This window comes from Rhinolophus hipposideros (genome assembly GCF_964194185.1).
Source record: "Rhinolophus hipposideros genome assembly, chromosome: 8".
Taxonomy (NCBI): Eukaryota; Metazoa; Chordata; class Mammalia; order Chiroptera; family Rhinolophidae; genus Rhinolophus; species Rhinolophus hipposideros.
This window is the reverse complement of record NC_138054.1, coordinates 17,925,658-17,939,761: the sequence shown is the minus strand read 5'-3', so window position 1 is coordinate 17,939,761 and position 14,104 is coordinate 17,925,658. Positions and strand designations below refer to the sequence as shown.

The 14,104-nt window shown below is 38.0% G+C and overlaps 1 protein-coding gene across 1 annotated transcript in view; it reads left to right on the top strand.

The window, feature by feature from the left end:
- The window catches only part of LOC308501485 (nuclear pore complex protein Nup153-like), a gene marked incomplete at both ends in the record, with an annotated part of 205,121 nt that overhangs the window by 125,294 nt on the left and 65,723 nt on the right, over nt 1-14,104 (top strand). Inside the window, one exon of the mRNA XM_081058027.1 lies at nt 9,213-9,438. Within this exon, the coding sequence (XP_080914153.1) occupies nt 9,213-9,438 (226 nt within the window). The remainder of the gene's footprint in view (nt 1-9,212; nt 9,439-14,104) is intronic.

Genomic DNA, 14,104 nt, shown 5'->3' with positions numbered 1-14,104 from the left:
CAGACGGACTTTGGGTTGGGGTGGGTGGGGGTGGGAGGCTTTAAAGAGGCCGCCTCTGCCTCACCCGCCCCGTAGCGGGGAGGAGCAGGGGCTCCGCCATGGCCTCGGGGGCCGGAGAAACAGGAGGGGGCGCTGGCGGCGGCAAGATCCCGACGAGGTGTTGCCACCTGCGGTCATTTCAACCTTACCAGCAGGGTCGGCGGAGGCCCCAGGTACTAAACAGCGACTCCCTGTGGTGCAGCGGGTGGGGAGCTAGGCGGGAGGGAACTGGTGGTGAGGGGCCCTGGCTCCCCACGTGGATGAGTAGGAAAATGTTAACTTATTTTAATAAAAATCTCTTACAAAACTTCTCGGTGATAGTAAGGTGGGGAGTAAGTGTGTGGCTTAACCTTGTTAGAAAACAAAAGTATCACAAAAGGGTGTGAGAAATTGTATACTCTTAAAGGTAGATTTCCTACATTGCTGTGTTCTGGATAATCAATATTGAACACTTTAACATGTTTGCTGGTGTTAAATTGTATCATTAAAAAAGAACAGCATTTTGAAAGTAAAGATTTTGGGGAAATTTTTAATGGTAAAATTGTGGTTTATAACATGAAATAGCTTCCTATTAATGGTTAGAAGCCTTGGCATTACTATTAAATCCCACCAGTTTTCTGGCTGATACATAAAGTGCTTGGTTTTCAGATTTCTTTGTGAGAAACTCGTATTGCAGGCAGATTTAAGATTAGAATTCAGATCACAAGTCTGGCCATTTAATCTAATCCTTTTGTAGAATGGAAGTTAGACACATGCTTTTTGTATTTCCTGAAGAATACATGTCTCTGCCTTCCTACATCTCCTTAAAAGAAAGTTACTACAGAAGAAAATGAAATGTTTTTAATACAGATCATTGGATGGTCTGGAAAGTTTAGAAAGGAGGTAATATATTCTAGGTAGCAAAAGTTATAATCACAGATTTTTAAAATACTTAGCTAAAAATCTAAATGGGGGCGGGGGGGAAGTGATGCCTTAACAAGATAACACCTGAGCATCCACCACTTCCTGGCCCAGCACTCCTAAAATGCAATCTCTAAAAATTCACATTGAAGATGCCTCTTTATGAAAGGAAAATAGGGTACATGAAACTATAAAGAGGATTTTTTCCCTTTTGTTAGAGACACTTTTTAAAAAAATACCCATTTTGGCTCAGAGAAACTAATTTTATTTCATTATTTCCTGACTCTCGACTCCTTCCTCCCTGTTTTGAATTGTTTTTCTTGATTTCTCAGTGTCTTCCTGAAAAACACTCTGTATGCGTGTTTTGAATAGAATCACAAAAACAGCCTTTAGTCTTTAATTAAAATAATGCCTACTTGGAAGATGTAGCCCAGCAAGCAAAGGACCTACTTTTCTCTTCCCGGCAGCTGTAAGGTCAACCCTGCTGTAAAAAAAAAAAAAAAAAAAAAAAAAAAAGATAACACGTAAGATCCAAACTCTCTTAGAGCTGCTGTGATTTTAGGTTGTGCAGTTCTGTTCTAGAGCTTGATGCCTGATCGTTTCCCTCATCCAAACTACTTTCAGCTTTTTGCCTCACTCACCCATTTAATTGGAAAAGAAAATATATTTTTGGCTTTTGAATCGGAATTAAAGATGTTTGGGGGTTTCTTCATCAACACTGTAGGTGCTACTTAATATTGGCAGGAAATAGCACATAAAAGTATCCAGGAATATACAAAAGACTACTCAATTTAATATTATCGATTTTTAAATCTTAAAATAAGGACTTTCTTTACTCCTTTCTGGGACTTTTGTGGACTTACAGACTGACTACCTCCTTGGTGTCTGCTGCCCTTACCAGAAACTTGGCTCTGGAAGAGTCTACTGCCACCTACAGGTGCGCCGGGACTACTTGAATAGCCCTTTTTGGGGTACTGGGGTGCTTCAGAAGTTTTGTCTTTTGGTTTGGAGCTAAGGGAATCAATTCATTTTATCTTCCTATGTTGTAGTTTGTCTTACAAGTCAGTTCCTACATTAAGCTATTTGAAAAAGAGAGGAAGGAAACCCCTTTATCTATTCAGTAACTTAGACCAGGTGTCTGCAAATGTTTTCTGTAAAGGGCCAGATAATAAATGTTTTAGGTTTGTTGCTGAAAGTTCTTTCCTTTATTTTCACAACCCTTTAAAAAGTGTAAAAAAACGTTCTTAGCCTGAAGCCCATGTAAAAGCCGGCCAAGGACTGAATTTGGCCCACGGACCGTGAGCTGCCTAAGTAACACTCCTTTATATGTTAGTGTATGTTTTTGGTGGTGATGGTGTTTTGTTGGATTGCTACCTTCCATATAACACTGGTTCCAAATAAGTATGTCCTGCTTGGTATCTGCTGACTAAAGAGTGTTCTCATGTTTGAAAAGGAGGGATCTTTAGAGGTTGAATGCTGAACTCATTCCAGAAGTCACTAAGTAGTTTTGACTTTCATTTTATCTTTATTTGTATTGTCCTAGATGTTTAATTCTGTCCATGGAAATAGGAATGGAAAGAGTCGATAGAAAAAATGTACTCTAATGGAGTCAAGCACTTGGGTTGGAATCCCTGTTATGCCAGGACTTGTAATAAACTTGTAAATAAATACAACTTATTTAAGTTCTCTGTGCTTAATTTACATATCTGTAGAGCAGAAATTGTTGTGAGGGTTAAATGAGATAATAGAAGTAAAGCTCTTAGATCAGGGCCTGGCATATAAAGTAAGGAATCATTTGCAATTATTGTGATTAAATAGAATCTTTTGATTTAAATGTTTTAACTGCCTACGAATTTTGCTGCCTCTTTCTAGAAGTTTTTCCTTTTTATACTGATGCTCAATCTTTTATAGGCTCATATTGGATTTAAGGACTTGTTTGCTGAGCGATGAGGCCAAGCCTTAAATTATTACTACTCTCTTAAGTACTTAGTTTTAACATATTTTCCTTGTAGAAATGCCAGTCATTTAGATGTATAGGGAAATAAATCCAAGTATTGAGTTGTTTGAAGAAATGGTGTATTTTGGTTTGTGATGAGAGGCCCTTGTGTATTTTATGAATTTACCACATTTTCTGATAAGTGACAAAAGAGCCCAGGTATTGTTAACATTTCCTGAAAAGTTCCCTGATGAGGCAGGTTAGTTTCAAGTAAAATGAAGACTGGTCTGATGTCCCTAATTAAAACCATTTTCATTAGGCACAGCATATTTTGGAAAAATATGATGACCTTGTATTCTCTGAAATGTTTTCTTTGTAGCTACCTAGTTAATAATGGTCATGGCTGTAACAGGCTTTGAAAAGGGTCTTCTGTGTTGGGAAGCCCAGTTTAAAGTCTTGCCACCAGGTACAATTTACTGTGTTTACTGTCAGAACAGGACAGGACAGTGTCTTTTCTGTCTGTGCAAGGAGATATCCCAGTGTGTGTGTCAGTTTGCTTGATTTCACTGATCTTTTCCCTAGTATGATTTCAGAAATAAATTCTTACATCCTGTGTCAAACAGATTGTGGATGAAAAGTGGCAATATCTTATAGGGAACTTTGAGTGGGTTAAACTGCTTTGGGCTTTTAGTGGGTTTCCTGTGGCTAGCTTGAAGTTTCTTCTAGGGACTCCTTTTCTTGTCCTTGATATTTGATTCCTGTTAATTATCTATTCACCACCTCTGTGATATGGATAACTGAAAATAAGAGACTAAGCCAGGCCATGGTTCTCCTTTATGCATTAGTGACAGAGTTTTGAAGGAAGTAGAAATCTGTGGCCCACTACAGTTTCTGATATTTTAGCCAGAGTAATGTAAATCTTATGCCCACATTTTTTGGCTCGATCTCCTGAAGTTGAGAAGGAAAATGAAAAGTGGATTTTTAGTGGCTGGAAGGTTTTGGACTGGGTGATAGGGAAAGCTTGGCTGTTGACTGCCTGTCTGGGTTGTAAAATATGACAACTAATAGCTTAGATTTGTAGGTTAGATTCACACTATTTAAAACTAGACTCAATATAACTGCATTAGAATTTGAATACTTCATTACCTTTTTCCCTCATGGAAATAACTGAGTGTTAAAGTCAGAATAAAGATGCATTGTTAAAATAAGTAATGATAGAATGGGTATATTAAAAAACTGGCAAGAACTGAAAGATTACAATAGCATCCAACTTTTTACTCTAATTTAGTGTTTTTATAATAGATATTTTTTAAGTTTCATGTGAAGTCTTGGGTTCTTACCTTTTTTTTTTTTTACTTGGGCTTGGCGGGAGCAAGGGGGAACACTGATTAAACAGACTACATGAAATAAGTTTCGAAAAGTTTGGGAAGGAGAGTCTAGTGGCATTGGAGTTCAGTGGGTAAGGAGAATGTGGACAGAACCGTGGGAGAGAACTAAGGGTCAGTGACAGGCCCCCAGGAAATAACGGCCACTGAAAGAGCAGATAGAAATCAAAACAGCGGTGTATTCTGGGGGAATGGGTCTCCAGAACCTGAAAGCTGATGATGGATTATGTTTGATATTTATACTTAGAGAGACGGTGACGTTATTTGAGAAAGGAGATTTTATAGTCTGAGTACTACTGTTTAATAGAGGATATTGTAAGAAGAGAGTTGCACAGAACTGAAGTCAAGAGAAGTAGTAGGCATAGGGAGTTCTATAAGACTAAGGAAGGCTGTATAGTAGTAATAAAGAAGGAGCTGGTCATGTTGCAGAGATATCTCTGGTTCTGAGATTTCCAATTGGTGAAAAGATATATAGGAAAAGAAGATCTTTTTCATTAGAAAATAGTTGTGAGTTTGGATTGTAGAAGAGCCTTTCCCCACCTCAGCCTTCTTTCTTTAATCCTAGAATTCAGGTGAAATGGAATTTGAAAAGCTAGTGTACTCACCGCGCCTTAGACATGGGTTGTGCGTAAAATATGTGTCCTTGACTTGATTTTACTTCTGAGCCCCAAATTGAGTACTCTAATCTCAGTGGCATTTTGACGTATTTTGCCAAATGCAGAACCTTAGACAGAAAGGATCCAATCATTTTAACCAGTCCGAATTTGAAGATTCACACCTTTAATCCTTGAAATTAACTTCATTAGTTGTGATTATGTTGTTAGGGTTACAAGGAGTATTTTTAAGATTTTAATGCTGTGTTTTTTTGTTGATTTTTCTAAGCTCTTCATTAATTTAGCTATTTGGGGGGCTGACTTTCGGCTTCTTTTCATTTAGTTGATTTTGTATTATTTATCATTCCAGAGGATGGTTTCAATTTTCCCATGTTCCTGGATAGCTTCACGTGTTGGTTTTTGGAGGAAGGATTATTAGTGTAGTGACAGAAATATTATTTGGTTAAGGTACAACTATTACATTGAGGAAATGTATTATTTATTTTTAAGTTCTGGAATCACTGATGTTCTTTTTCAAAACGTGTCATGGAATATTCATGTGTAGGAATAAGAGGTTGGTTGAGCAGTGCAGTCGTAGGGAAATTCAAACCACGCACCACCTAATCTGTGCGTGAACAGACCTGGTGTCTGCGCTCACAGAGCCAATGCTGGTGCAGGTGATGGACAGACTGTAATTACATCCTGTTTGACAAATTGCTGTCTTGTAAGAAGTACGGGCACTGTTGGAGCATATAAGGGGGGGACTGCCCAGACTTGGAGGATCAGAGAAGGTTTTCTGTAGGAAAACTTCCATGGAGTTACATGGTGGCCATTATGCTTAGCTCTGAAGCCTCTGACAGCAGGAAGGAAGCTGATCTGGTAAAGTAGGACTTGAGTGTGCACTCCTTAGGAGACAAAGATTAGATGTTCTTTGGTAACAGAGGCAAAGGAACCTTTTCTTCCATGAGGAAACGATTTTTTACCCTTTTTTAGCTCCCTTCACATTCAGATTTCCATTAATGAATGAAGGCTGTCTTTGGTATTTCAAAAATCTTAAAAAATTGTCAGGCAAGGAAGTATTTCTCCTAGTTTATTTGATATACAGGGTCCCTTACGTCTTTATGGTCTCCATGCAATTCTGTGCATAATCAGATTTCTTTTTCCCAACACTTTTTTACAATTGAATACTTGGTAGTTGGTTATTTACCATAAGTATGGTAAGTCTTTACAACTAGAAATAAAATAGTTTCAAAGATAAACTTTTATATTTACTTGTGGTTTGAATTTCAGAGTTGATATTATGAAGTAGCTATTTATAAAACTTGGTGTAATGGTCTGATGTGTTTGATACTCATGGAAATAGGGTGATCATTTAGGTAAAACTTTGTTGTAGTTAAGCTTATACTCAGGGTTATGTTTACTCTGGCCTTAATTGGGATAATAGTCACTGAGTTTGTAGAGGATTTTAGTACACTGGTTCTCCAACTTTAATTTGCATAAGAATCACCTCAAGAGCTTTTTAAAACAGACAGATTTCCATTTCTAACATGGTCAGGGTGACACCAAAGCTGCTGGTCTAAAGACTCCAATTTGAGGACCACTGTGTTAGTCCTTTTACAGTTACTGTCTTTCTGTGTATGTACGTACATATGTATATATGCTATAGCATAAAAGATTACACATAGGTTCTCACACGTACACGTGCACACACATGCACGTGATTAAAGAGGAATTTTGAAGAATATCAATAGTTATTTAAGGTTTATTAGACTTTGCAGTCATTAAACGGTTACCAGAAACTTAGTCAGTATGTACCAAGGACACTCCTGAATTTGAATCTTTGCACTCTTTGTTACCTCAGTTCATAAAACTTCACTAAAATTTGCATGGCTCATTCCTCACCTTTTTCAGGTTTTTGCTCATATGAAATACCTATCCCACTTGGCTTCCCTTACTTATTCTTGCCCATAGCACTGAATGATGATGTTATATGTTACGTATTATATTTATTTGTCTCCCTAACTTAAAATATAAGCTCCAGGAAGGCAGGAACTGGTTCCCTGCCATCTCTCCAGTGTTCTGTGTCTGACATGTAGTATGGGACCAGTAAGTACTGACTGAATGAGCTGAGTTGAAGAAAAGCAATGTCTACCATTATATCTATGAGTTAAATAAGATTCTAGAATAGTCCCCAAGCAAAGCCGTTCTTGTGGCCTATTTATGGACTTCTTTAAGAGATAAAGGTTGGATATAACTTTTGGGTGATGACCTCATCATAGTACATGTGTTCCAAACTCTGACAAGTAGTATTGATACTGCTGTATCAGTACCATAGGGTCCCATCAAGAAACAGTTCACTCTGGGTGTTTCAACAGAAATGTCTTTTAAGAGAGTCTACTTAGAGATATGCTGGTGGTTAAAGTAATAAATACGGCGTGGCAGGAGGCCCAGAGACTAGCAATAGCAGAAGCTGCCATCATCCCTCAGACTGGAAGGATAAAGGGAAGAAATGGTGTCAGGAGTGGAGGAAGACCTCTTTCCTCCCATCCTCAAATATCTGGTGTCTGTCATGGGCCAAACCTTCCAGAAGCCAGTATGGTGGGACAGCTTCTCAAGAATAGATTGAGGATGGGCACGTGAAGCCCAGTACAATATCAATCTGTGATTTGGTAAATTTTATTGTGTAGGAAAAGCTAAATTTATGAAGAGAAGTGAGTGGATAGACAGAAAATAAGTAAATAATAATACAGGTAAAAGTCATGGCTAAAGTTTGAGAAACACTGGGGAGACTGTTCTGTAAGCCGCACTGTGTTCTGTACAGTCCACTGGACGATTTGTTTTACTCATTCATTTTAGAATTTTTTATTATATATTTTAATGATTGTGTGACTAGTGCTCCACATTATATGTTTTCCAGGTAACTGAATCTTAGTAAGACTTGTAAGTCCACATAATTTTATTCACCTCTTGTAGAAGGACTTTTTCCCTGAGATAAATGCATTGTAATTTCATTAAATGTATCTAATTTCCTAATCTCTTTAATGAGAATGGTGGTTCTGAAACTTGAGCACCCATCAGAATCCCTTGGGGGCGTCTGTTAAAACAGGTGAGCCTACCTGCTGAGTGTAGTAGTGCTGGGATAGGGCCTGAGGCGATGCTGATATTACTGTGGGGGGCACACTTTGGGAACCACTACGCTCGGGGATTCTGAGCTTATGACCTTTTCTTATGACTTAGGGTCACTTACCCATAGAGGTACACTGAAATAGAGGGATGTTGTTTTCTTCCAGTGGTTCCGGGTCAGTTTTATCTTCCGTATTCCTTTGTACTGTTGAGCTCTTGATGCTGTCATTCATTGTGCCACGAGTAACTCCTCTTTTTCTCACTGTAATTTCCTTGGGCTGAGCTGCTGTGGGATGAGATAGATACGTTGGTTAGATTTTAATTAAGGAAAGAGGAAGTCTGCAAGCAAAGTTCATGAGCTTTAGGGAATTAGTTTTATTATATCCATTTTGACTGTTCGGTTTTGTTTGCTGATTATTCTCCTCAGAAATCTAACGCTGTCCCAGAAGTGACCTTTGGTTAAGCATGGTGTTCATTTTAAGTCTCCATCTGTAAAGTGACCCTGTTAATACCAACTTCATAAAATTATTGTGAGGAGTAAATTGAATAAGATTTATAAACCACTTAGAATAGTGCCTGGCACGTAGCAAAGCTACAGTAAATGTTAATACTGATAGTTTTTTCACCACGTTTTTTCTTCTTTGAAAAGTTACTTTAAAAAGTCTTTCCTCAGATTTTCAGGCAACAATTGGTAAAACAAAATTTTACCATCAAAAACATGAGATTATTTCTTGAGATTCTTATGTTGGGTTAGTAGTCTATTGTCTGTTTTGTTTTTTTTAATAAAACTCTTATTTTGTGTAGATTTTTGTTCTTTTTAAAAGACTAAAATAAAATAATTTATTGAGGTCACTATTAACATTATTGTTTATATTGTTTCTTTTAATATGCTGGGATCAAAATGGATTTCATTTTAGTGCATACCTCATTACTAGATTTAATTTTATATTCCTTATGGGAAGGAGTATTGGAGATTTTGAAGGATTTGAATAATATGGCCTTTTGGGGCTAATTATTGGCTCATGTATGTATGCATATAGAAGAAAGAAAAAAGTAAGAATTTCATAATTTCTATAAAATTTCTAAAGTGCCATTGTATCAGCATTAACTCAAGAACTGGATTTTAGGAAACTTTATGGAAACAGTTCTGTTTTTCTTAGTGTGGCTTTCTGTAAGTTGACACTTATTTAAAAAGATACATTTCTCAAACTGCCTTATGTGTTTTCCCACCAACAGGGCATTCTTAGTAGATTTACAGAATCTGTTAAGAATATTGTACCACAGTGGCTACAGAGCTACTTCAGCAGGCATGAAGATGTATGCACCTGCTCAACAGACAGAAGAGAGGCCCCACAGGGGCCTAAAAATAGAGAAGATGACCATCTGATATGTGCTGATGAGGAGAGCGCTAATAATCACGATGGCAGAATCACTCCTGAGCCAACAGTCAGTAACATGGAAGGTAAATAGGACGTGGGTATCATGTTATGAATGCTAGGTTTCATGCCTGAATTTTAAATATTTTTATATTGTTAGATTGTGGTAAATCTAACTGGGAAATATGAGGAGGATAGTGATCAGGTTCCAATTAGATAAATTTCTCATTTACCAGCTTTTTAAATCCTAATTAAGGGAGGCAGATACACTATATCAGTTAAGAGAACAAGCTCTGATGTTAGACTTTGGGTTTGAATTTTCACACCAGCAATTGTTAGCCACGTGGCTTGGGGAAGACAGTCTCCTTTCTCTTGTGTAGCCTCATAAATACTTTTGAAAACAGTAGTACATGTGAAGCCCTCAGAGTAGGCCCTGGCGCTAAGGGAGCGCTGTGTAGACGTCAGCTGTTACACTGGCACTGTGGTACTGCCTCCCACAGCACAGGAATTTGGGTATGGCAGAACTGCAGTTGGCTTCTGTCCTCTCTGCAGCGCGCCAATGGGGCATTTCATTCATCGTGTCATTGAGTGACCATGCATGTTAAGGCTTGACCGTTTTTGGATCCACTTACAGCATTTGTGTGTCTGGGGGGGTTTTTACAAATAGTAAATAGCTTCAGTGTAACCCATGCATGTGGCATAATTAGAAATACTAGTCTGTCATTTCACGTTAAATACTTTTTATAGGTTTATTTAGATCCATGTCATATAGGTTGAAGTAACGCATTTAAGGTGTATAGCTCAGAACCTTTCGACATTTTTTTGAAATATATTACCAACATCTACCCGAGCCTTCTGTGGTAGGTCTGTAACCTGAGTGCTTCCATGTCATTTTCTTCCCTGGGCATCAAATGGGCCCCAGCCTCTCTCTTTCTCTGGATTAGAGACTTCTTGTGTGCACCAGCGTGTATCCCCAGGGACTGACACCTTCTTTTCCATCCTCGTGTGCTTGCTTGTGAGGATTTACTAACTTGAAGAATTTAGTGTAGGTGTCAGATGAATAGAGAGTTTGTCATTTTACATCTGTAAAATTCCATTTAGGTGTGCTTGTATTTTCCTTGAAATAACGGAATTAATTCAGTGGTCACCAGTCAATTCCAACTCGGATTTTATTGATTATATTACTGAAGTTATAAGGAGCTTTTCTGTTGCATGTATGTATATTATACACACCTTTGTGAATAACTTCTAAACTTAAAATATTAGGGAAATGTCAAACGAGAAAATTTTCTCACAGCAGTAAGGAGGATGGAGCAGTGAACCCCATTGTCCCCATCACCCAGTTTTAAAGACAGCCAACTTGCCGTTGATCTCCTTGGCTCTGATCCCACGCCTATTCACCCACCTTCCCACTCTGATTCCTTTGGTTATTTGGAAATAAATTGTGAGCAGTTTTTTGATAATTAATTTCAAAGACTGGTAGCGTTTACTACCTGTCTTAGATCTGAATCCTGCTCCAGTCTTAAACTTTTAAGTTCCAGAGAGTTCTCTCTTAACAGTCAGCCTGGACCTCTCTCAGTATTTATTCTGTACTTGTAACCACATAACATTGATTTAAAGTACCACTTAATAACTCCCCAATATGTTGCATGTAGATCTCACTACACATAACACTTCACAGTTTCCTCTGTGCAACATTACACTTGAATTTGTCAATGCGTTCTCAAAACAACTTAGACATGTCTGCTCTTAAAGTAACGCCACATCATTGGGAACTTAAATAATTGAGAAATAACAGTCCTAAATGTTTTTTAGTGAAGGTTAATTTTACCAGTGTGACTTTTCCATTAACAGTACCTGGAGCTGGAGGGCACTGTACTGTCTTCAAACAGCAATCTGTGGCCCATTTCAAACCTGTTGTCTGCAGCTTTCCGCCGATGTACCTCCGTGTGCTTACTGTCTTAGTGATGGGGAGCCATGCAGTATCTAGTGTGTTCTACAGAAGCAGTGGACTAGATCGATGAGGAGAAGTCATACAGTATTTGTCCTTTTGTGACTGACTTTTTCACTTAGCCTAATGTCTTAAGATTCATCTATGCTCTAGCATGTACCAGAATTTACTTCTTTTTGAAAGCTGTGTAATATTGCATCGTATGTATATACCACATTTATTTGTCTGTCAGTGGACACTTAGGTTGCCTCTTCTTTCTTGGCTATTCTGAATAATGCTGTTAGGAACAAATCTCTTTGGGATCCTGATTTTGGTTCTTATGTGTTATACCCAGAAATCGAATAGCTGGGCCAAATGGTAGCTTTGTTTCTAAGGTTTTTGAGGAACTGGCATACTATTTTTCACAGAGGTTCTGTGCCGTTTTACACGACTCATGATGTTAAACATCTTTTTCTACCAATAGGACATACGGGTTCCAGCTTCTCCACATCCTGCCATCATTTATTTTCTGCTTTTCCAATAGTAGCTGTCTAATGGGTATGAAGTGGTGTCTCATTGTTGTTTAGATTTGCGTTTGTCTTCTGATTAGTGATGTTGAGCATCTTTTCATATGCTTGTTGACCATTTGTGTATCAGGTTTTGAAAAATGTCGCCTCAAGTCCTTTCCCAGTATTTTGTCAAGTTATTTGACTTTTTATGTTTTGTGATTTGTAGGAATTCTTTATATTTTCTGATATTAACCGCTTATCAGATAGGTGATTTGCCAATGTTTTCTACCATTCTGAGTGTTGCTTTCCACTGTGTTGATTGTGTCATTTAGTGCACAAAAGTTTTTAAGTTTGATACAGTTCTTTATGTCTGCTTTTGTTTTGTTGCCTGTCATGTCCCTGAAATTATCGTCAAGACTGATGTCATAAAACTTCTCCCCTTTGTTTTCTTCTGAAAGCTTTATAATTTAGGGTCTTCTGTTTAGGTCTTCAGTCTATTTTGAGTTAATGTTTGTATATATTGTAAGGTAAGGGTCCCGTTCATTCTTTTGCATGTGGATATCCAGTTTTCCCAAAACCTTTTGTTGAAGACACAGTCCTTTCCCCATCGAGTGGTGGCCTTGGTACCCTTGTCAAAGATCATTTGACTGTTGATGAGAGGGTTTATTTCTGGGCTGTGTTTTCTATTCCATTTAATCTATTAACATGCTCAATTACATTAACAATTCCCTGATGATGAATGATTCCTTGCATCCCTCAATGAACTCCGCAGTGAGAGTGATCCCAATCAAATAATTTTTACATGTCTGTTAGGAACTTTGGTCATAGTTAAATACCTATTCTAAAGCCTTTATTAGGTGTAGCACCTTGGCTATCTTGGATTCAGTTTCTGTTGAATACTTCCTTTTCCCACTGTGGATCACATTTTTATTTTTTTATGTATATCAAGGGATTTTTTTTTTTTTACTAAATATTGTCCTTTTGGATAGATATGTAGAGTTTCTGCATTCTGTTATCTCCCTCTGAAGAGAACTGATTCTTGTTTTAGCAGGCAGTTGTTACTGAATGATCATTTTGAGCTCTATAGACTTAGTTTTATGCTTTGGTAGTTGTATCTATGGGAAGTCCAGGGTGTTTCTTAAGTCCTGTAAAGTGGTGGGACTTAGCTTCCAAGCCCTATCCCCCCTGTGCCTTTTGAGGATGAGTCTGCAGTAAATAGACTCTGGATATTCCCGTGGGGCCACCTGGAGGGCCTTCCTGGCACAGTTTTCTAGTCCAATGCCCTTAATTCTGATTTCTGCCTGCTGTGCTTTCCTTCGACTCCAGCTCTGCAACAGGTTGAAATGTCATAGACAGAGAGCTAGGTAGTGATAGGGCTCCACGTGTGAGGATATTTTGTGCTGTGTTTTACTGCCTGAAAGCTGTTCATTTACATAGTTTGTCTAGTTTTGTACTTATTTACATTAGAAGGGCTAATCTGGGGCCAGTGATTTTACCCTAACTGTAAGAGTCTTTTGGAAAGTTGTCAAATGATTCTAAAGCTCTTGAAAATACATCTGAAGATGAATAGAGAAATTCTGAAAACGAATAAGAGGGATGTGGGGTAGGTTGGAGGTTCTTTTACAGTTATTCAATGTGTCCAAAAGCTACAGTATTTAAACCGTTATGGAACTGGTGCAGAAATATACAGATATATCAAGTGGGAAGGGGGGGAAGTCTCTTGGAATTTAGCATAGAAGGTCCCCAACATAACTAACATTTGTTCAACTTAAGATTTTTTGACCTTTCTGTGATGTGAAACTGATACACAGTAAGTAGAAACTGTAGTTTGAATTTTTATTTTGATCTTTCCTCAAGCTAGTGACCTGTGGTAAGATACTCTCGGGATGCTGGGCCTCGGCCATGAGCTCCCAGTCAGGTATGAGATCACGAAACAGCTGGTACTCTGCAGTGTACTGTGTCGCCAACGGTTTTGGATATTGTGTTCTGAGTAGGTGTAAAATAGGCTGGGTTAAGGTATGATGTTTGGTAGGTCAGGTGTATTAAATGCATTTTTGACCTAATGGTATCTTCTGGATGTAACCCCATCCATTGTATGTCGAACTGCATCTCTATGTAAAGGGAGTAAAATTTTTCATTTTGAATACTAACAAGTCTCTGTAAACAAGGTAGAAGTTATTTTCTGATTACAAAAGACACCATCAAAAATAATGAATGGGTACAAACGACTGAAAATTTGTGATACTTTATATCATCTCACACTGATTTACTGAAAAAGAAATTAGACCTCAGTAATCTTGTTAGTATCTATAT